The following is a 21,970-nucleotide window of genomic DNA, read 5'->3' as shown; positions in this document are numbered from 1 at the left end:
CAATTTCAAGATAAATAATAACATTTTAATGGGTTTAGACATGATAAGACTATAAAAGTGATTATTTTTCAAATATAATTAGGTACCTAATTGGTAATGATTCTCATTAATAGAATATTTTAAAATATTTTACTGATGTAAATATTGACATTCACAGTTTCCATATTATAGGAAACAACAAGCATAGATTATAGGACATAGGTTAATGCAAGTAATAAAACAATACCTGATCTAGTGATGGTGTGATCATAACAAGATGATTATGATTAACATAAATAGGAGTCACAGCCTACAGGAGCTTGGAGAAGTCTCAGACGATACACAGACAGAGCTTGTACTTATTAATCCATAATGACATTTGATATTATTATAATTCATTTCACACTTCGATTTCAAGTGCTTAAGCAGAGACATTACAACAGATGATATCCAACTGTGTGAAATAATAAGTCATGTGTAATTTTATTTTTTGTTCTGTGTCACATCTTGAAGTCACTGTAATTATTCTACTTATTACTTAGCAAGTTGTTTTTAGTTACTTAGTTCTTATTTAAATGATTTATCTTATACAATTTATAAATAGGTACCTCGGTACCTAGTACAAATATAATTTAATTTGCTATTCATAATGTAATAATCATATTAGGTTGGTCAAGGAAAAGATAAAATATTAATCATGAAAATTAATAATCTTCTTATGTCTTACAAGTTACAGGATTAAAATCAAGTACCCATTAATTATTACACAAAACTTTATTTAGATATCTACATACCCACTGGGCTAAAGCGCCCAGAAATGCTACAGAATATTTTATATACATTCCCAATGCTGAGCAAGTTAATTAGGTTTTTTTTTTTTTTAACTTGTAAAAGTTACATGTTAACTAAATTAAAAATCAGCTACTTTGTTTCATATAGTACCTACAATTCAAAGACTATACTTTTTTTAAAGCTAACAAATAACATAGTCATTTAATTGAGGACTTAGTTTTAAATAAATGTATACTAAAGGGATTGCTGTAAGTACTTATACATATACTTTAACAAGATTATTTTTATGCATATGCTTACCCAATAAATAGTTATGTTTTTCTTTTCTCAGTGAAACGGTTACACCTTACACCTAACACTACTTTTTGTTTATAATAAATAATATAATTTATTATATATATACTACGAATATGCAATATTATCACAATTATTATAAATTTGTATTTATCACATATTTTATTTAAAAATAATATTTAATATATTTTGATACATTTTTTATGATCTCGTATTGTTGAGACAAATCGAATAGGTACTCAAAAAAATATTACATTGGCATTACGTAAGCCTTACACATCATTCTACGTGCACGATGCACTTTACCAGCCCCTCATGATATTCAAAAAAACATTCCGACTTGTTTCTTACGCAGTTACGCTTTAAACGATGGTGTGTAAAAATTCGTTTTCCGGAAACTATTATTTTAGAAGTTATAGCCGTTTCAAATGTGTGGCTATACCACGGTAAATAATAAAATAATTGATGGGTACCTACGTAATGTGCGCTCCGCTCGGAACATAATAGTTTAACACTAAAACGCGAGTAATAACCAATAATAATGATATAATAGTATGAATCCAGAATCACGTCATTATAAAGGTGAAATATAATAGTTGAGCAATTACACTATTCACGTACCAAACTATTCTAAATTTCTAAACTATGTATAATACCTAGGTAAATGGATAATATATGCATATATCAATCAGTTATGTTATACTGACCGAGTTATTATTATTTGATTTTCAAATATTATATTGGATAAGTAGCTAATAGGTGTTCGCTTCACAGATTTTCGTCACTAAAATAAATATATGCACCTTGTGGTCCAAACAAATACGTAATTAAATATTTGAAAATTTTGCCTCCATAATGACTAACGATGGGCGTGCACGAACACCAACGGACGCAACATTCCATTGAACGAAACTGATGATAATGAATAAAAAAAAAACCACCTTGCTCATTGTTCCAGACGATCATCGGGCGGGCGTGTTCCGGTTTGCGACGGTGATAACACGACTGTAAACATTTTCTTGTCGTATTTTGTCATTACCTACTCATAATTGGTGTTCGTAATTTACACCGTCTATTGTTTTTGTTATTAATCGTTGCGCGGTATTCATTTGCTTTTCACGTTCTCGTCAGATCGCGATGAACGGCCACAAACCAGCATAGTAAATCAGCAGTGAACGAGGCACAGTAGGTGGTTTTTTTATTTCGCTTTTCAAAATGATCAAGCCCAGCTATCTGTGCGTTTTGGCCGTCCTGTGGTGCTCGACACCGTCGACTTTGTCGCAATTCAACGACGTGGAAACCAGCTGGCATTGTCCGCAGTACTGGGTCCAGTACGGAAACTCTTGTTATAAGTTTGTCAAATCGCCGTTCCGACCGAGAAGTGAAGCTCACAGAAACTGTCTAGTATGTATTGTCAAAAAACAAATGTGTTTTTTTTTAGGTTTTCTATTTAGAATCAATTGTTTTACTTGTGAAATGCAGTATTCATTATTAGATATAAGTTATAATATGTGATGCGGCAGTAGATTTTTGTGTTGGGCATAAGTTATAAATTAGTTTCATAAATGCATGTAATTTGTCCGAACGAAATCGGTTGTTTAACAATATATCCATCAAACATTGTTTATAATGCCATACGAGGGTTATTTAAGTTGGAGTATACTAAATACCTACCCAATACCCAATAAGAGTGTAGGTATAGTATAACTTTTGAAAGCAAAGAAATAATTCAATTTAAATTAATAATATGTTTAACTAGCTCAAAGTATTCTTGCCCTTTTAGTTGCAATTTTGTATGCAATTTACTAACCTGGTTGGTAAGCTGTACGTAATCTATCCTAAAATTGTATCGAACTAACATATTACTATTATTTATTATTAATTAATACCTTAATCAAGTATTATTAGTGCATTTTAATACGTTTGAAGTATTTCTTATATACTTTCTGCTGTACTAAATAATAAAATAATATACCTATTGTTTAATTAAATATATTAGTAAAAGTAAAACTTTGGAACACCCAAAATTAAATATATACAAAATGTATTAAAAAAGTTATTTTTCCTCTGAATGAGTAAGAATGTTGATAAACTGTGAATTAACCCTTTCAGTCCTCCGACCGTAATTTTACGTCTAAAACATTTACATAATTCACTATATTCCTTTATTTTAAAATATAACTATTTGTCGACAATAGAACATTTTTAATAAATCCTAGCCCACATAATTTTAAACTCAAATAATTAGATCATACAGATTTCAATAATAACATTTTAAAAAAAATGTATTAAATATATTTTATTATATTTAACATTGACAGATTGCAGAGCATAAATAATGGAGCAATAAACAAATTAATATAAACAGATAGATTAATATTCACATATTTTGTACTTTTAACTAAAAAAGGTCAATTTCAAGCCTGTAAAGAAATCGTCCTATATTATATCTACAGGTGTGATTATCTTTTACCACTCTCCCTTCAAATACCTTTCAAGTGAATTTGAAGCTCCATTAATTTTTACATTATAATAACTTATTTCAAAATACACTTATAATACGCAATATACTGATTATGTGTTCTTATATTTGGTTCGATACAATTTTGGCTATGATTTGCTATCTTGTTTTTAAGTTGTATAAGCCTGTATTCATTTAATGTGGTGTATAATCTCCACTGATCACTGAATTATTGTTCTTAGTTAATCTACCCTTTAAATAATTGGAAAGAAAATAAAGTGCTTCAAAAGTTCATCCTGGGATTGGTGTTAGTGCATTTGGTCTTTATTGGTAATATTCATGGTCTCTGTATCTGTGAACCATAATTTTGTAGATTAGTTTCCATTAATATGTCTTCCATTTTTTTTGTATATACTTTATGAGTACACTTTGTATATATTTTCGGATATACTTTCACTGTCCATAAAAAAAAGATTTGTCGGTTCCCACCTTGTCCACCCATTGTATGGCATTTCTATAAACAATATCTACTACACACAAGTTTTACCATCAATCCCAGTACTGTGAACCATCTTGTTCAACATTCTATTAGATGCACCAAAATTAGATGAATTCAATATCATACAAATTCAATTATTTCTGTTAGGCAGTGTTAACTTGGTGTTACACCTACCATTGTGATCAGTGTATGAAATAAACTGATTACTTATAGCCAGAGTTGTGCATTATTTTTGACTTCAAATACGTGTATCCTGATACAGTTATAAGAAGTACCTATCAAGTATTTTGTTTTGCAATATATTAAATCATTACTTTAAAACATTAATATTTTAAAGACTAGTATAATACTATTATGCTCAAGTTACTAAGTTAGTTACCATTAAGTATAAATATATGATATTATTGTGGCATTAAGACGTAGATGGTTAAAGTCACCGATAAGTAAAATAACTGTGAAGTTAGTGAATCAAATTCTTAATAGTTTTTAATTTATACTTCACGTGCTTCAAATGTATGAAGGATTTAAAATATTAACTTTAATTAATATCGTTTTAATAGAATAATTTATTTAAACCTATTTAATGAAGTTTTATTTAATTCCTAATAATTTATATAACTAAAAAATCATTTATATCTGTGAATAGTGTTCATTATTTATTTTATACTTAAATAGCTTGATTTTGAACTGGGTTTTTTTCTAGGCTTTTGGAGCTGATTTAGCTAGTGTCAATACCTTAGATGAACATGGTTTTCTCATAAATCAACTCTTGCAACAAGACCCACAACATAGACAGTGGTATGTAGGTGGTAAGCAAACAAGCCCTGGAGTGTGGATAAATGATGTGGAAAACAATGTTCCACTTATTGATGTAGAAAGTGCACTCTTACCTGAACAACACACCACATTAAATAGAGATTACATAGCATACACGTAAGTTGTAAATATATCTTGAAAAAATTATACCTAAATTTTATGAAACTATTCTAATTTAATTTATAAAAATGTGTTCTCCTAAATTAATAGAAAATACCATACAACAATTCATTTTTTCAGGTATTCAGTTCAATTGCAAAAATGGGGATTTGAAAAAGTTCCAGGAGACCGATATTTGCTTTATATTTGTGAAATACCTCTTAATAAACAGCATTTAATAGTTGAAGAACGTTCCTATAAGTATGGCTATAATATTGATGATCAGCAGAAAGTGCCCCGAGGTCCTTACTTTATTAAAGAACCAACTGATGTAGTATTTGATAGTTCTGGATCCTCAATTACCAACGATGTATCTCTGAGGTATGTATATACAATTGTTAGGTATTAATAATAATATTAATAAAATATTAATCGGTTTAATATTCTACTAATAAAAAATATATATTTTAGTTGTGTTGCTGGAGGGTATCCAACACCAACATATGAATGGTTCAAAGAAGATTATGATAATCAAGATCAATTATTATCTTTAAAAATTGATCCACTAAGTAATAAGAGATTCACATTAAGTGGTGGAACCCTTATTATTTATGCTCCTAAGAGGGTAAAATTAATAAAATTAATTTTATATTTAAAGTGGTTATCAAATTAATTAAACAAATATTATTGGTTATAATAGGATGAAGACAGAGGTCGATATCACTGTAAAGCATCAAATATGTTTGGTTCTGTAGTTTCTGAAAGTATACAACTTTCATTTGGATTTATTGGTGAATTTAATTTACAACGACCTCTTGAACGTGGTAATAAAAATTGGGGTAAAACAATATTTTGTGATCCTCCTCAATATTTTCCTGGTGAGAAATAATTTTTAAATACTTTTATTCTGCACTTTCAAATGAATTGTCTATTAATTTTGACTGTTTTTAGAGGTGAGGTATTTTTGGGTCAGGGAATCATTTCCTAACATGGTTCAAGAAGATAGGAGAGTGTTTGTCTCGTATGATGGATACTTGTATTTTTCCTCTTTGGAAGAAAGTGACGCTGGTAACTACAGCTGTAATGTACAAAGCGAAGTTTCAAAAACCGGCAAGAATGGGCCCTTGTTCCAATTACATGTAGTGACACATTGTATGTATCATATTTTTATTGTTATTTTAATATAAATACTAATTTAATTATTTGTTTTTATTTTTTTAGCTGACTATCAACAACTTATACTACCTAATAACTTCCCTAAAGCTTTTCCAGAAGCACCTATTGCTGGTCAAGAAGTTAGACTTGAATGTGTTGCATTTGCATAGTAAGATTATTTTATCTCAGATTTTTTTTTTCATACATAATTAACTAATATTTATCAAAAAAAATATATCTTCTATATATGTTATAACTATTGATCAATGAAATAATCTGTTTTATGTAGAAATGGGTGTTATTTCCTAGTTTTGACAATGTCTAATGAATGTAGAAAAATAAGATACTAAGATTTATAAAAATATGAATATTGACTAAGAATTATAATCAATTACTGATTCCTTTTAGACAAAGTCATGATTAAGTAATTAATAATTAATTATAAATTTTTTTTTTTTATACCAACTAAATTTATTCAATTACCTTCATTTTTGCAAGGCAAACTACTATGTCGCTTTATAGTCTTACATTTTATTTTTATATATTTATCATTAAAAACTCATGTGGTCGAGTGATACTATATTATAAACTTGCTTCTTTTCACTGATTTATCTACTTTTTTACCTAACAAATTGTATACGTAATATGTGTAAACATAGGTGTGTGCAAGAGGTGAACCAGTCGACTCCAAACTCTATCTCATCAAAGATATATATATATTTTAGTATATAAAATTTACATAGATATTGTAAAGGTTTACACAACTTACACGACAAACGATACAGTTTAGTTATTGGATAACAACTCAAGGCTTTTAAGACATTTCCTAAGAAATGCAGTTATTTCCTGAACAATTATTAATAATTATTATCATTATTTCCTGTAACATTTATAATATACATTATAACTCAGTAATTTGAACAAAATTTAATTTAAATATAATCCATTAGGTATTAAATTACTAAGTGATATTGTTTTCCAATTAATAACAATTACTTTTGTTTCATTTTACTTTTAGTCCTGTACCTTCATACAATTGGACTAGAAAAGGTTCTCCGTTACCTAAAGGTGCTTATTTGACGAGCTACAACCGTGTGTTGGTAATTCCTGAAGTTCAAGTGGAAGATCAAGGAGAATATAATTGCCATGTTTTTAACGATCGGGACAGTAAAGAGAAGAGTGTTACTCTAACAATACAAGGTAATTATAAACAATTGCTACAGTAAACAGTTTTTGCCAGACAAGTTGATGGACCATTTTTGTATTGCTGTTATGATTTATCAGTGGAGACCATTTAGGGTTAATGCATTATACAACCTCAATTTATGTCCTACATAATATCTAGATTTATTCCATTTTAATATTAGCAATTGTTCCCAAAATAATTTTTTCTTCAGTAATCGTCCATTTGCTGATTGTTTTACAAATAAACTATTGGTACACTGAAGGTGATTGGGAGTATTTATTATAAATATTGCTATTTTACAATGTTGTGGAGTGTAAGATATTGTATGCAATTTTATTTTATAACTATATATTCTTTTAGCTGAACCAAACTTCACAATCCCATTAGAGGATAAGCACATGGACCACCAGTCAGATTTGACTTGGACATGCGAAGCTTTTGGCGTTCCAGATGTAACATATAAGTGGTTTAAAAATGGTGAACCACTAGAAATTGAGAATCTATCTCCAGAAAATCAAAAGCGGTATTTGATACAGGACAACGTATTGAGTATTAAAGTTTTAGAACATGATAAAGATTCAGGAATGTATCAATGTCAAGCTCGCAATACTTTAAAAACCCGTTATTCATCTGCACAATTAAGAGTGCTATGTAAGTTGATTACATTTTTTCAGAGGATGTGGCAACCGCGTGTGTTGTCTCCGTCTTACAAACCATACAACATATTAAATCTTATGTTAATGATAATCGAATTTAATTTGTTATTTTTGAATTAAGAGTGAATTGACCCATTTTAAGATTGAAGGGTAAAATTTTGATTATTATTTATGGTACAATGAATGCTTTTACTGATGTTTTTGTTAAGGAGCAAGTTATGACCTTTTTTAAACTGTACAATTGTTTTACATTTTAAAATGATCATAAATTCTTAATTTATTTAAAAATAATAATTTGTCAATTCATCCTAATTTTAAAGACAATAGAGTAAAATGGATTATTGTTAATGCAATGTGCTGTATTGTATGTTAGATGGAGACAAAACATGTTGTGTACCACGTCCTCTTAATGTACACAAAACTATAGTGAAAATTCATAGTATGTTTTTTTTTTTAGCTTTACGTCCATCATTTAAAAAGAAACCGTTACAGCCTGAAATATATGGGGCTGAAGGCAAAAATGTAACAATTGAATGTAACCCTGAAGCTGCACCTAGACCTAAATTTACATGGAAAAAAGATGGATACATAATAGGTTTGTTATTATGCCTTATTTGTTTTTAAATAAATTAATATTTAGTCTAAGTAATTTATAAAACATTTTAATTAATTTTGATATATTTTTCTTTATTTAACTTACATCTTAATTTATAAATGGCAAAAAACTAGTTTTCTTATTTAAACTATTAATATATAATTGTATTTGTTTAATATTATATGTATATATTTACATACTAGATTTACTTGAAAATTGTTTTACTGATTTGAAATATTTCAAAAACTTTTGTTAACTGTGCTTGTATACATTACATTTTCTTAATAAAATTGCATTAATTTTTGTCTAGGGTCTGGAGGTAGGCGTCGCATATTAGAAAATGGAAATTTGATAATTAATCCAATTGGAAGAGACGATGAGGGTATGTACATTTGTATTGCTGAAAATGTTTTTGGAACCGAAGAAAGTCATGGAAAACTTATTGTTATGCGTAAGTTAAAGTTTTGTTCTGTAATTGTATTATACCATGAAAGTTTTTATTTAACATTTTTGTAATTATTATTACTACTGTAGGTGGTCCTGTATTCGTTGAACAACTAAATCCTCAAATTAGATCTATTATTAAACATGATTTACTATTACGGTGCCAAGCTGTTTCTGATGAACTCTTAGACATTGCATATGTTTGGACCCACAACAATATGCCATTGCTTAATTCTAATTCTGAACTCGTGGGACATGTTGTAAGTATTAGTCTTATAAGTCACCTCAAGTTGTATATTATTCGTTTCGACCTATTTTATATTATTAATTTTTATCTATAAATATTATATTATAGGTAACATTTAAATTGTTTTTTTATCATAGTTATTTTCTAATATTTCAATTGACCTATCATTTTTAATGAATACAGGTTACTGGCACGTACATATTTATTTAATTGGTTATGGACATAAGTCTAGGTACCAAATATAAGTTCAGTAGTCAGTAATTAGAAATCACAAAATAACTTAATTTGGTCCTATAAATTACATCAAATGGAACAAGAAAAAAATTAGCAATACAACAATAATTATAATGTGTGTCAAAGAAAAAAATCAAAGTCAATATTAACAGAATTACCATTATTTTAAGTTTTATACATTTTATAGGAATTTTTTAATTATAATAATGTACAAGCTCATAGGGACACAGGTAATTTTCTTAATTTGAAGTTTTAATAATAGTTTTAATAATTTAAACTAATATTAAAAGTAAAACTATGCATGGTTGGTTCTGCTAAACATACATTTACAAAGCCGTTCAAAGCTTAAAAAGCCAAAACATTAAAATTTCTTTCTCAAACACAACCTATAAAAACATTTTTTATGAACTTTTGATTTCTATATACCTTATGTGTTATAATAAATTATCATATGTATAATAAAATTATGTTCACATAATAAAGTAGTCACGGACAGAATTATGACGTATTGGGCTATAGTCCATTGCACAATTAGGTAGTCACGATAACCATTAAGTACCAACAATTATTAAGCATACATTATTTCTTAGCATTTAATTAATTTTTATGTGTATTAAATAATTAACAATTTTATGTTAAAGAGCATAAATGGTGGAGAGCTGTACATTCATAACATGACGTTAGAAGATTCTGGTGAATACAAATGTTTTGTACACAGTGTAGTTGGAGAAATATCATCAACAACTACTTTATTTGTTGATGGACCTCCAGGACCTCCAGGTAATATTATATTTACCTAAACATTGCATACAATATGTGTATGAAAATTTAGTTACAATAGTTCATTAAATTATTTTTTGTATAGGTGGAGTACAAGTTGAAGTCTTAAAGACATCTGCCAAACTCCAATGGACTGATGGTGCGGCAAATGGACGTCAAATTACACATTATATAGTGAGCGCCCGTTCACAATGGAACAGTACTTGGTATACAATTGCCTCAGGTAATTTTGAATTATTACAAAATGAATTTAATCTGCAGTGTAGTACTAATGCTTATTAGTAAAATAAATTACTTAAATCACAATAATATCATCAAATATACTAAATTACTAAATAATATTAAAGACTGACTGACCATATTTGCTCAGAATCGTTTTTCGTATACAATGAATTTAACACCATCCATTACAGTGACCCACTTGTAACCTACTGTGCAGCAGAGCAACATCCACTTACCTTTTTTTCCTTATTTAAAACTGTTATTTAATGTTACAGATATTGTGACCAAGGAAGTTGATAGGTATAATGGACGTAAAGAAGCATTTTTAGAAAATGTTCTGCAACCCTGGTCCAAGTATGAATTTAGAATGGTAGCAGGAAATGATATTGGATATGGTGAAGTATCTCTACCTTCACCTCAAGTTAATACACCAGCTGATCGCCCATATAAAGCACCTTCAAATATCACTGGGGGTGGTGGAAAAATTGGAGATTTAACAATTGTGTGGAAAGTAAGTTATTGTGACTTTATTTTCTATGAATTGGTTTAAATATATATTTTTACCATATAGCCTCTATCTTCTCAAGATCAAAATGGACCAGATATCTATTATAAAGTATATTGGAAACGTAAGGGTCACGATACAGATTTTCAGTATGACGATCTTAAAGAAAGCGGTAATATTGGGATGGTAGTAGTGCACATTAAGTCAGAATTTTATTACACTGAATATGAAGTCAAAGTTCAAGTAAGAGATTTTAGTTTTATTTATCAAAATAGCTTCTATTTGCATAACTAATTTTATGTATCAACAGTCCTTTAATTCAATTGGTGCTGGTCCTATATCAGATGTTAAAGTGATATACAGCGCTGAAGATATGCCACAAGTATCTCCTCAACAAGTGTTTGCTATTTCTTACAATTCAACTGCCATTAATGTAAGTTGGGTACCAATTGATCAATCACGGGAAATGTTACGTGGTAAATTAATCGGTCACAGAGTAAGTATATTTCATAATATATAAAATATTAAAATTATTCTAAGTGCTTCTGTTAGTACCCAATGTGTTATCAACATGTTCAATGTCGATGGTATTATGGACACTGTGATCTTATTGTCATCACAAAAATAGCAAAAAATAAGAACCAACTAAACCAATTTAATTAAAAAAAAATATTTTTAATGATTTGTGTTATAACTTTTATAGTCATACATTATCATCAGCCAATATTTTAAAACCATACAAATTCTTAAAACAAATTTCAGATACCCTCACCACAGGTGCGACCTTATCCAGTGTCTGAGCTTAATCGAAATTGGCATTGAACATTGAACTTGTTAAATTGTTCTAATAATATTAATATTAATTAATTTTTTTTCTTCAGTTAAAGTATTGGAAAAAAGATGCAAGTGAAAGAGAAGAAGATGCTGTATACTATTTAAGTAGATCTGTTAAGCCTTGGGCACTTATTGTTGGATTGCAACCAGATACAGAATATTATGTAAAAGTAATGGCTTTCAATTCAGCTGGGGAAGGTCCGGAGAGTGAACGATATATTGGTGAGATCTCAAATAAATTATAATAACAAGTCTTATTAACTACAGTTATATTTTTAAAAACTCATAATTTTGAATATTATTTGATTTTTTATTTTGATCATCAACTTTTATTATATTAAATTATTAATAATAAAACATTAATGAACTGGTAATCATTTAATATTGACCTACAAGGCTATATTATCTACTCGTATTTGAAATGGTGACCAAGAAATTTTAACTTGTGGACCATCGGTTTTGTTTTTTTTGTATATTAATGTTATTTTATTCAACTACCAACATACTGTTTATTTTGTTTTACACACAACGCCCTAACACAAATAATTATTTCCGATAATGAGCATAATAATATCATCACAGGATGAAAGTATACTTTTATTTACTGCAGAATTGAGTATAGAAATTAAAGTTATCTTACAGATAGTTGCATTAAATTCAAATATTTTTAAAGTTATTTAAATCATTGAATTATATTTTAAATTAATCAAATAAACAACATTATATTTTACAATTTATTTTGAAGATTAAACATTTTGATGTATTCTAAATTATACTATTTAGTGTTTTCATATAGCCTGTGATATTATTAGCAAACAGTATAAAGTATGATAACGATTACCTGTAAATTAAAAAAAAAAAATAAAAGAAATAAATATTAAATTAAGCAAGTACACATTAGTCCATACATAATAATATACAATATAAGTATATTACTACTAAATATTGTCATGTGTCACCACATATAGGTTTTGTTTTGGTAGGTTATATATTAAACTCGATTAATTTAGCATAGATTATTAAATAGTACTGTTTAATAAAAATAGAATCAAATAATATTTAATAAATTTTAATAAAATATGAGTTATTCTACAAAGAGTGGCCAAAACTACAAATCATATTCTTTTTACAGAGCGAACATACAGAAAAGCACCTCAAAAACCACCATCATCGGTTCTAATTAATGGCTTAAACCCAGATACCATACAAGTAACTTGGCGATATGTACAACCAACACTTGAAGAAGAACCAATCAAAGGCTACAAGGTTTGTAGATTAATAAAACTAATACAGTTTATACATAGTCTTTGATTTACATAATGTCAATTAATAGGTGCGAGTTTGGGAATATGATCAAGATATGAGTACTGCAAACGATACTATTGTTGAAATTGGAAGCACATTAGAAGCCCACATTACTAAGTTAACACCTGGTAAAGTCTACAAACTTCGAGTGTTGGCATATTCTAATGGCGGAGATGGGCGGATGTCATCACCCGCTAAAACTTTCCAAATGGGTAAGATTTAATTACTATTATACATTTATCTTTGCATCAATATTTATATAAAATTTAAAATTGAATCGGGTAGAACCAAAACAGCTTAACCCACAAAAGTGTTTTTACATAAGACAGGCAACTAAAGTTTTGAAAATAATAAGTTAAGTATCAATGCCAAAACAAAGTAAGTACTGCCATCAACAGAATATTTTTTTGCTAGGGTTGGGCCATAAAAGTTTTGAAAAAATCATTTTTTGAGGGTTAAGCTATTTTGGTTCTATATGCTTCAAGTGTTATACTCAGTTTGTTTATGTATAGACAGTTTAATTTTTTCCATTGTTAGTTAATCAGTAGGTACATTGCCTGATATGTGTTGATAATGTCAAGAACATCTATTTTTACTTGTAATTTTTAATTTACAATTTCTAATAGTTCAAATTGTTGTACTTTATATTCATTAAGTATATTATATAATACTAGCATAACTAGTATTTATTACTAAAACAATTCAGTATTTTTTTTCTTTTTATAAATTTAGTACACCTATTGTTATAGAAAAAAATCATTTGATTTTGTTGTGAATCCAATCAAATGTTCATAGTTCCAATATGTCCAATTAGTAATCTACTGTTTTTTTATGTGTTACCTTAAATGTGTAACTATACTTCTTAAATAGGCTCTACAAATGCCCATCCATTTGTTTACACAATTGGTTTAATTTTACTAATGTATAATTACAGGAAGTTTTACTTGATAGTGAAAGTAAGTTACCTATGTGCAGCATATTATATAAATAAATACACATATTTATGTAGTTATGCTGAACATACAAGCTTACTCTTCTATTTATCACAATATGTAAGTAACATAAAATTATGTCAATGAAATAAAATAATTTCGCATGTGGATAATTGTGTTGTTCCAAACCTAGAATATTGTTCAAGTTACATTTTTGCATGCATCTTATTCGGAGTTTAATATGGGACAAGTCATTTAATTTGACATATAATTTGACACATTACATTTTTATATATATTATATACCCAATCACATTTTATCGAAAATTTTTAGCCCACTTCGATTACGTTTAAGTTCTGTAATGTATAAAAACAAATTTATTTCCGTAATTTTGTTTTTCACTCATTTTACAAAGTTATATTAAAGCGATTAAAATAATGACGAATGCATTTTTCAACATAAGTGCGCAACGTGTATCACAAGTCAATACTAGATAAATCTTAAAGAGTAGTTAGGTTTAATTCTTAGTTGTTTCCATATTTGTTTTTCATTGATTGGATTTTTTTTTTCGCTTCTCGCACGTTTCTACACAACAGTGCTGCCGACTGTTTGTTTTCTCAAATATTTTGGTTTTCGACAATTTCACGGAGAAGGAGTTAGGTCTGCTTTACACGTTTACGCGACCGCACAAGATTGTCTAATTTGTCGCTATTCGTAACGATAGTTATTAAAAGGACACCACGCCAAGGCGTGCCTGCATGCATTGTCTCCGTCTTACATACGTAGACATCAATGTTTTTCGATTTTATGGAGTATTTTAATTTTTAAGCGAGCTGTGATCATTATTAGATTGCAATAATATTTCATATTTTATGTAAACATAACTCATAAGCAGGGCAGTGAATTTAATGCACTAAGGAACCTTAAAAAATGCATTAAAAATGTCAAAAAAATGCAATAAAATATACACTTAAAATACAAAAATGTAACCTAAAATGCCAAAAGTTATAATATAAAATTTATTTAAAATGGTTTTTAATTTAATTTTTATATTTATATTTATACTAATATTAGGTACAGGATATTATACACTGGTACATTACATGCATAAAAAGTGTTTATTTAATAAAAAAAAAAATAGTAAAAATGTTGATTAAATTTGAATTTTCTATACTTAATGCTATTCTCCTGAAATTTTTTTTAAACATTTTAGGAATAGATAACTCACAAATAACTTATGTAGTTATCTAGCAATTGCCTTATTTTATCGACGTATATACGCCCGTGTACAATAACAAATTCATTTTCAAACATTTTTTCTATCAATTGACGGAATTTGATTAAAAATACGGTAAAATTTACTAAAAAAGGAAAATATGACCTAAAAATGCACAAAAATGATCTAAACCATTAAAAATGTCAAAAAATTCAAAATAAAAGTTGCTTAAATGGATTCGTAGTTACATAATTCAAATTATGTACTAACAAAGCTACGTAATCGCCAAAAAAAAATGCTCTTTTCTACAAATTCACAGCCCTACTCATAAGTATAATTACTCGCTTAAAATTTGAGATATCGTAAAAACGTAAAAACACAGAGAAGGTTATCTTTAAGTTTAATCATAATATACGTCATTTCACTCATTAAATCTAACGACACGAAATTGGTTCGGTCGAACGTAAATTTGCTGTAAAGTACGCACAGTTATTACTACACGTACCTAGATAACACCGTGGTTGTATGTTTGTAAGTTTTCAAGTTTGTACGTTGTTCTTAGACAAGATATGCGAGTGTGGGATCCTTTTAATCACGCTTTGTGACCATCATTGTCAAACCGCCATTCACCATTAATCATAATGTGCTATCGATAGCTAAATCGAACTGTTAACATACATTTAATAATTAATTGTCCGTTGCCTACTTGTAAAGAATTTTAAAAACGAAGCCATCATCATTAGTGAATATAATAATGTAAATTGAAATGATTTGGAGGTAGAATTCGAAGAGGAAGTCATTAAATTAAAAAAAATATTTTTCTAACAAAACAACACATGAAAATACCTCGATAAATAATGCGTTCTTAAACACTGCATTCCCTAATGTCGACGTTTTAAAAATATTAATTCGAATGCATTATCATCATGCAAGTGAGAAAGCTATTTTTCTACAACTATTTATAATCATTGTTATTAGCCAGCTACCAGATTATCAGCTCAATCGATATTATATGTTGAAGACGAAGTTGCCAAGAATATAAATTGAACAAGTCTAGATTTTACATAACGTATTAAAGAATATTTATCTCTTTTATTTAGAAATTATTAAACTGAAAATAATTATTTTTCAAAACAATTTATGTGATTAAAAAATGTATAAATTACTTGTACAGCTATAGAAAATGTGTTACCTGATTAATTTATTAGAATATATAAAATTATGGCATGAATAACTTAGGGAGGATATCGTATTCCGTCGATGAAGGAGTTATTCGTGTAGCAATTTTCGTACAGGTTTAAAAAATGTAGGTAAAATCTATGCCTTTTCTAGAAATTATATCAAAATATATGATGTTGTATAGAGGCACCAATTATGATCTCGGTACACCTAACTATTGACTTCTGGATACTGTTTGTCTTTTTCGTCTTATTACTGCAATTGTAAATCAAAAGTGTCATAATTACATTTTTTAAACTTAATTTAAACACGATGAAAAATATACATATATTCTAGTAACCTACCTTTACAAGTTATTTCACAATAATATGTGAAATACGAAAACATATTTTTTTCTAAATCACGGTTTCAAACTTTCAAAACAATCAAAGTTTAATAAAACATTATATTTAAAAAAAATCTTAAATAATGTTTTATTTCTAAATTTTCATCATAGCTGAACACTAAACCCAAACCATTTCCCGTGTGGGTAAAATGGTTGGGGTTTGTTAACCGCACGCATTTTATTTACCGTCGCGCGTCGGCTAAAATATTAAATATTTAAACGATTACATTTTTTGAGATTGTTGTGCATTACTCAATTAACAATACGCGTCAAGACATTCTAATATCGCATTAAAAAATAAAAACACGCGAGTGTTGTATGAATGTATAAATTATTGGACTTTTTTATTTTATTTTTTATACTTGATAAATAATAATAAAAAGTATGGCCGTAATAGTTTGCTGATAGATTATATTATTATATCATACATGCTGTTATTGCATATTTACGATTAAATTATAATTGTATACTAAATTTACAAAAGTGTTCCAAATCATACATTACCAGCATAAATATATTGTATTACTTACGTATACGATATACTATAAAAAATATATATTTATGTATTTATTAAAAATATGGGAAATAATTTTAAAGAAAGGTGTATGCCCCTAATATTATGTACTAGTACCTCGCAGGGTTAGGTACATGCAACAGTTTTTGCTTTATATAGAGTTAATATGATGATTTATAAATTTCAAACAGCAATAATTCAAATCTTAAATATTTATCAAAAACTGTTTAAACAGAAAATTCGTATAGGTACCTAATAATAATATGTATCATAATATTAAGTCAAAACTACTGTGTGCGTGTAACTATAAACTATGATAAACATTTTTTATATGTTCGACGTTCAATAAAGATTGAATAATAATGTACAATATCTAGTAAAAACGTGGATGCGTTTATAGAAAAACACGAAATCGTATAAAGTTTTAAAGTATTTGTACGGCACGCAATTTCATTGGGAATTAGTTTTTTATGGATTTAAAATTGGAAAAATATTTATACATATTTGCCCATATACGTTTGGGCCTTGTTGACAAGAATAAATATAGTTTGATAACGCCATGTTATTGGTATACTAATTATATTTGCGCTTAAGAGGACGTAGCACCCTCGTACGATGTCCTCGTCTAACAAGTGCTTTACTTAGTAGTAAATTTTACTCTCGGCAGATCCACTTTTAGCTCTGTCAGTTAAATAATTAGAGTGAGTTGACCTCTTATAAAATGTAAAGGTAAGAATATGACTGTCCAAGACTTCACGACTATTATTCGAGTGGAACGACAATCGTTTTATAATATTAACTGATGCGTCCGTCACATTACATGATGTCCCTCCTAAAACAATGGTCTACCTGCAAGTATCAACATAAATGTGTGGGTATCTACACATGTATTTACATATGTGTATAAAAATACCATTTAATTATAGCGATATGTTTGCGGTTGTGTACCTAAATATTTAATATTTAATTTTAAGTTGTGGGTTTGTGTTTCGTTTGAATGGGAGTACGTACGCTAATTATTTCGATCGTTGCCTATTATGTCTTTGTACGATTAAATTGTTTTGTCTTGCATTAATGGGCACCATTCCTGACACGAATGTTTCATAATATCAAACTCCTGTCTAAAATATTTGTCTATTTTTTTTCCAGGTAATCCAGAACTATACTTAACCAACACTGCCACCAGAAACTCGGCTGTCTGCCTGTCGTTCGTGTTGCTATTGAGGTTGTACAATATCATTTAGAACTCATAGATCTTATATAACGCGCACGCGCACATATGTAATAATCTCAATTATTATATTTTTCAACACATTTTTTTACAATTTTACATTTTTTACTATTTTAAACGTATATAGTTGTAAGTTAACAAAAATAATTCACGTTTGATTAATTTTTTGTGATGATTGTCAATAAATCATGATGGACTTTTTTAAATTTATAAGAATATAAACCTGTAACGGTAAACTCAATACAATTGTTCATGCAAGTAAAATATCAAAATATGTATGTTTTGGGTTAATGCGATATGCCGCATTATGTACCGAACGTATATACATAAGTAGTGCCTTGGAATATTATTAATAATATAAATCTATAATAGTTTATTAAATATTTTTTTTACCATACGAATGAATCAAAAACTCTCGCCTGTGTTCAAAATATAAATGACAGCCATTATTTTATTTAATATAATTGTGATTTCTTACTATTCTGTAGAAATAAGTGAGGTGTTTAATATAAATACTATACAATGTACGTGTAAGTACAATTTTCAAAGTTGTAAAAATACTTGTTTTAAATGTTTCAAGTGTAAGCTTTACACGAATATATCCACCCAAAATAATACAGTGTACGATAATGTGTTTATAGTGATTAATGTCTATACCAACAAACTGTTTTCAAATAATGAATTTCGGGCAAAAAATCCCCATTATAATAATTAATCCATTAGTATGTATTAGTATATTATGTACTTGCGGCCAAAATAATAGCCATTAGTAGTTTTAATGTAGGTAAATATCAATATAACTAATAAAACTTAACAATTCTAATTTACTATTTTATCAAAAGATAAAGTGCGAGGGCTATTTAAAACAGACTATAAATAAAATATATTATATTACAATAACAAAACAAAAACTTTTTTAACATACAATTTAAAAATACGGAACCTACCTACTTATGTTAAATTAAATAAAGTGTAAGACATACAGTGCTTTTTATAATGGTGTACGACACTTAAACGAATTTCATTTTGAACGACGTCAATGAATAAAAAACGAATTCTTTTCTATTGGATATAATTAGGGGCCGGAATTATATTCTTTTAAAATAGCCAAAATAAGATGCTAATATTCTCTTAAAAAGTTGAAAATATTCTTCCAATATTTCTTAAAAATCATAATAAAATATTTCCGAAGGGAAATATTTAAACAAAGTCACGTCTTTTAGGTACATAAATATATTATATTATAATTTGTAAAATAACCATAATATCATAATCCGTCCACAACACCTTGCAACATTGATATATTTTCATAATGTATATTGTTTTATTTTTGTACTCGTGTTTACGAAATGTAAGTTAGTTCTCGGTATTTTATTCTTATAGGTATATATTGTATCTTTTATATTAATTGCTTATATATTTATTTATTTTTCCATGTATACATAATGCGTATTAGATACCATGTAATATTCGTTTTATAATTTAAGTGAATCTATACCGTCCATATTATATAACCTACCTAGTGATATTTATTAGTGCACAGTAATGACGTACCGATTTGTACCAATTGTCGTTTATATCTCTTTTATAACTTATATTGATAAACATTGTTATGTAGCGCATAGAACAACAATAATATATTTACTATATATACCTTTTTATATATATTGTATACATTAAACTTATGAAACTTTGTGACTTTATTGGCAATGTGTAACGTCCACATATTTTTTGTTTAGACATTATATTATTAAAAGTATTCACAATATATATGCACTTTTTTGTTTTACAATATTATCATTCCTTGTCGTCTATTAGATGCGTTTAGCGTTTGGGAAATCTGAACAGATTTCTTGTACCAATCCTTGTGGTTGCCACCACACCTGGACAACACGAAAAACCGGAAAATGTCAAGAGATTTTCAATTGTTTGCAAAGTGATGGAATGTCTAGAGGTTTTTGATTTTTTTCCGAAAATCGAAATTATAACTGCTTGTAAATTTATCGTTTCCATAATAAGTGCATTAAAATTAAAATTAGTAGGGTAACCAATAGCAAAAAAAAAATGTGTCAAACTATTTTTATTTTTTTTTATTTTGGAAATGTACAATCTGTATTTTAAAAACACAATAAGTAAATGTGATAATATGTACAACAAACAATATAATATAATGACATAATGACAGGATAAGGGAGGCCATCCAATGACAGAACCCTTCAGAAACTATTTTATCAATTTATTTATTCATCTTATAATTCTTGTGACATCTAGCATTCTAGCCATCTGGGTTTTTAAATAAACTAAATAATTAACTTAAACTAAAGTCATATTATATTTAATTTATATTTTATGTACTTTTATTATTATTAACTGGTAGGTAGATATACATTATGTACAATTTAATGAAATATTATTTATTTAAGTTTATACTTAATCAAACGTTTTTGTTGAAATTAAAATGTTAATGATTTATTTAACACACATGCCAGTCATAGTCATGGCTGAAAATATTTTTTTTAACTTCTAATCAATATTGAGATTTTATAATGATTTTTTCCCAATCAGTATGGTGAATTAAAAAAATTGGCATCCAAGATTTTTCCCGATATGGAAAAATTAGGGAATCATTTATGTATTGAAAACATTTATAATTATTTTACAACATATAGATATAAACAGTTTAAAAAAAAAAATCGTTCGTTTATATATTTTCCTTAAAATCACGAAACTATATTGACTATTCTGTAGTCATCATTTTATAAAATACACAATAATACAAGACTGATTCGTGTTACTCATAATGAGTGCCCACTGTGCATTGCGACTTGCGTGTTACACAACATCGTCGCGATGGTACGTTAAAAAAAGCTTTTCCATAGAGACTCAAGTTTTAACACTATTTACATTTTTTTAAGATAAATCTTACTTGACTTCTTATTAGTTGCTATACAAAAATTATTCTACAGTAAACGAGTTAGGAAGTCTAATAAATAATAATTATTCTACTCCAAATTACTATCTTATTTCTCGATTTCGATTTTTAAATGGCGGGCCACTACTCAAATACTTACAATAATTTATTTTTAAATTCAAATTCCTCACATATATTACAGTTTTTACTCAATGACGAGAATTCACCCGTTCACTGAACACCTTCTGTTAGCTGCAGAGAGCTGCATATTACATACTTTTCCACTTTTTTATATTTATAGGTATGGGTATACCTACCAAGAATTTTTTTTCTATAGATATTTAAAGTTTAAATTTGAACAAAATTAGATATTTAAACGAAAAACAACAATTTCAATTATTTTATGGTAAATAAAAAATATTCTTTTTCTATATTCAGATACATTTTTAAAAAATTCACCCTTAAAGAGGTTTAAATATTTTTTTTAATGTTGATTACA

At 27.8% G+C, this 21,970-nt stretch overlaps 1 protein-coding gene across 2 annotated transcripts; it reads left to right on the top strand.

The window, feature by feature from the left end:
* Positions 1-2,021: 2,021 nt before the first annotated feature.
* On the top strand, positions 2,022-20,330 carry LOC111034829 (contactin). Of its 2 annotated transcripts, XR_002604590.1 has the most exons (22): positions 2,022-2,469; positions 4,729-4,958; positions 5,082-5,321; positions 5,412-5,565; positions 5,641-5,818; positions 5,892-6,092; positions 6,162-6,264; positions 7,114-7,295; positions 7,642-7,932; positions 8,395-8,532; positions 8,843-8,983; positions 9,067-9,236; positions 10,099-10,237; positions 10,323-10,460; positions 10,735-10,970; positions 11,031-11,207; positions 11,275-11,460; positions 11,846-12,020; positions 12,931-13,064; positions 13,132-13,315; positions 14,038-14,155; positions 18,479-20,330. XR_002604590.1 is itself a non-coding variant. In XM_022316214.1 (21 exons), exons 1-21 carry the CDS (start codon positions 2,281-2,283, stop codon positions 18,571-18,573), a joined length of 3,681 nt encoding a protein of 1,226 aa, XP_022171906.1. In that variant the 5' UTR covers positions 2,022-2,280; the 3' UTR covers positions 18,574-20,330. The 2 variants fall into 2 exon arrangements, 1 of the variants encoding a protein (XP_022171906.1); XM_022316214.1 differs by lacking the exon at positions 14,038-14,155.
* The last annotated feature ends 1,640 nt before the right edge of the window (positions 20,331-21,970 follow it).

The sequence above is a fragment of the Myzus persicae genome, unplaced genomic scaffold (genome assembly GCF_001856785.1).
Source record: "Myzus persicae strain clone G006 unplaced genomic scaffold, MPER_G0061.0, whole genome shotgun sequence".
NCBI classification, from domain to species: Eukaryota; Metazoa; Arthropoda; class Insecta; order Hemiptera; family Aphididae; genus Myzus; species Myzus persicae.
This window is presented reverse-complemented; position numbering and strand designations above follow the sequence as displayed.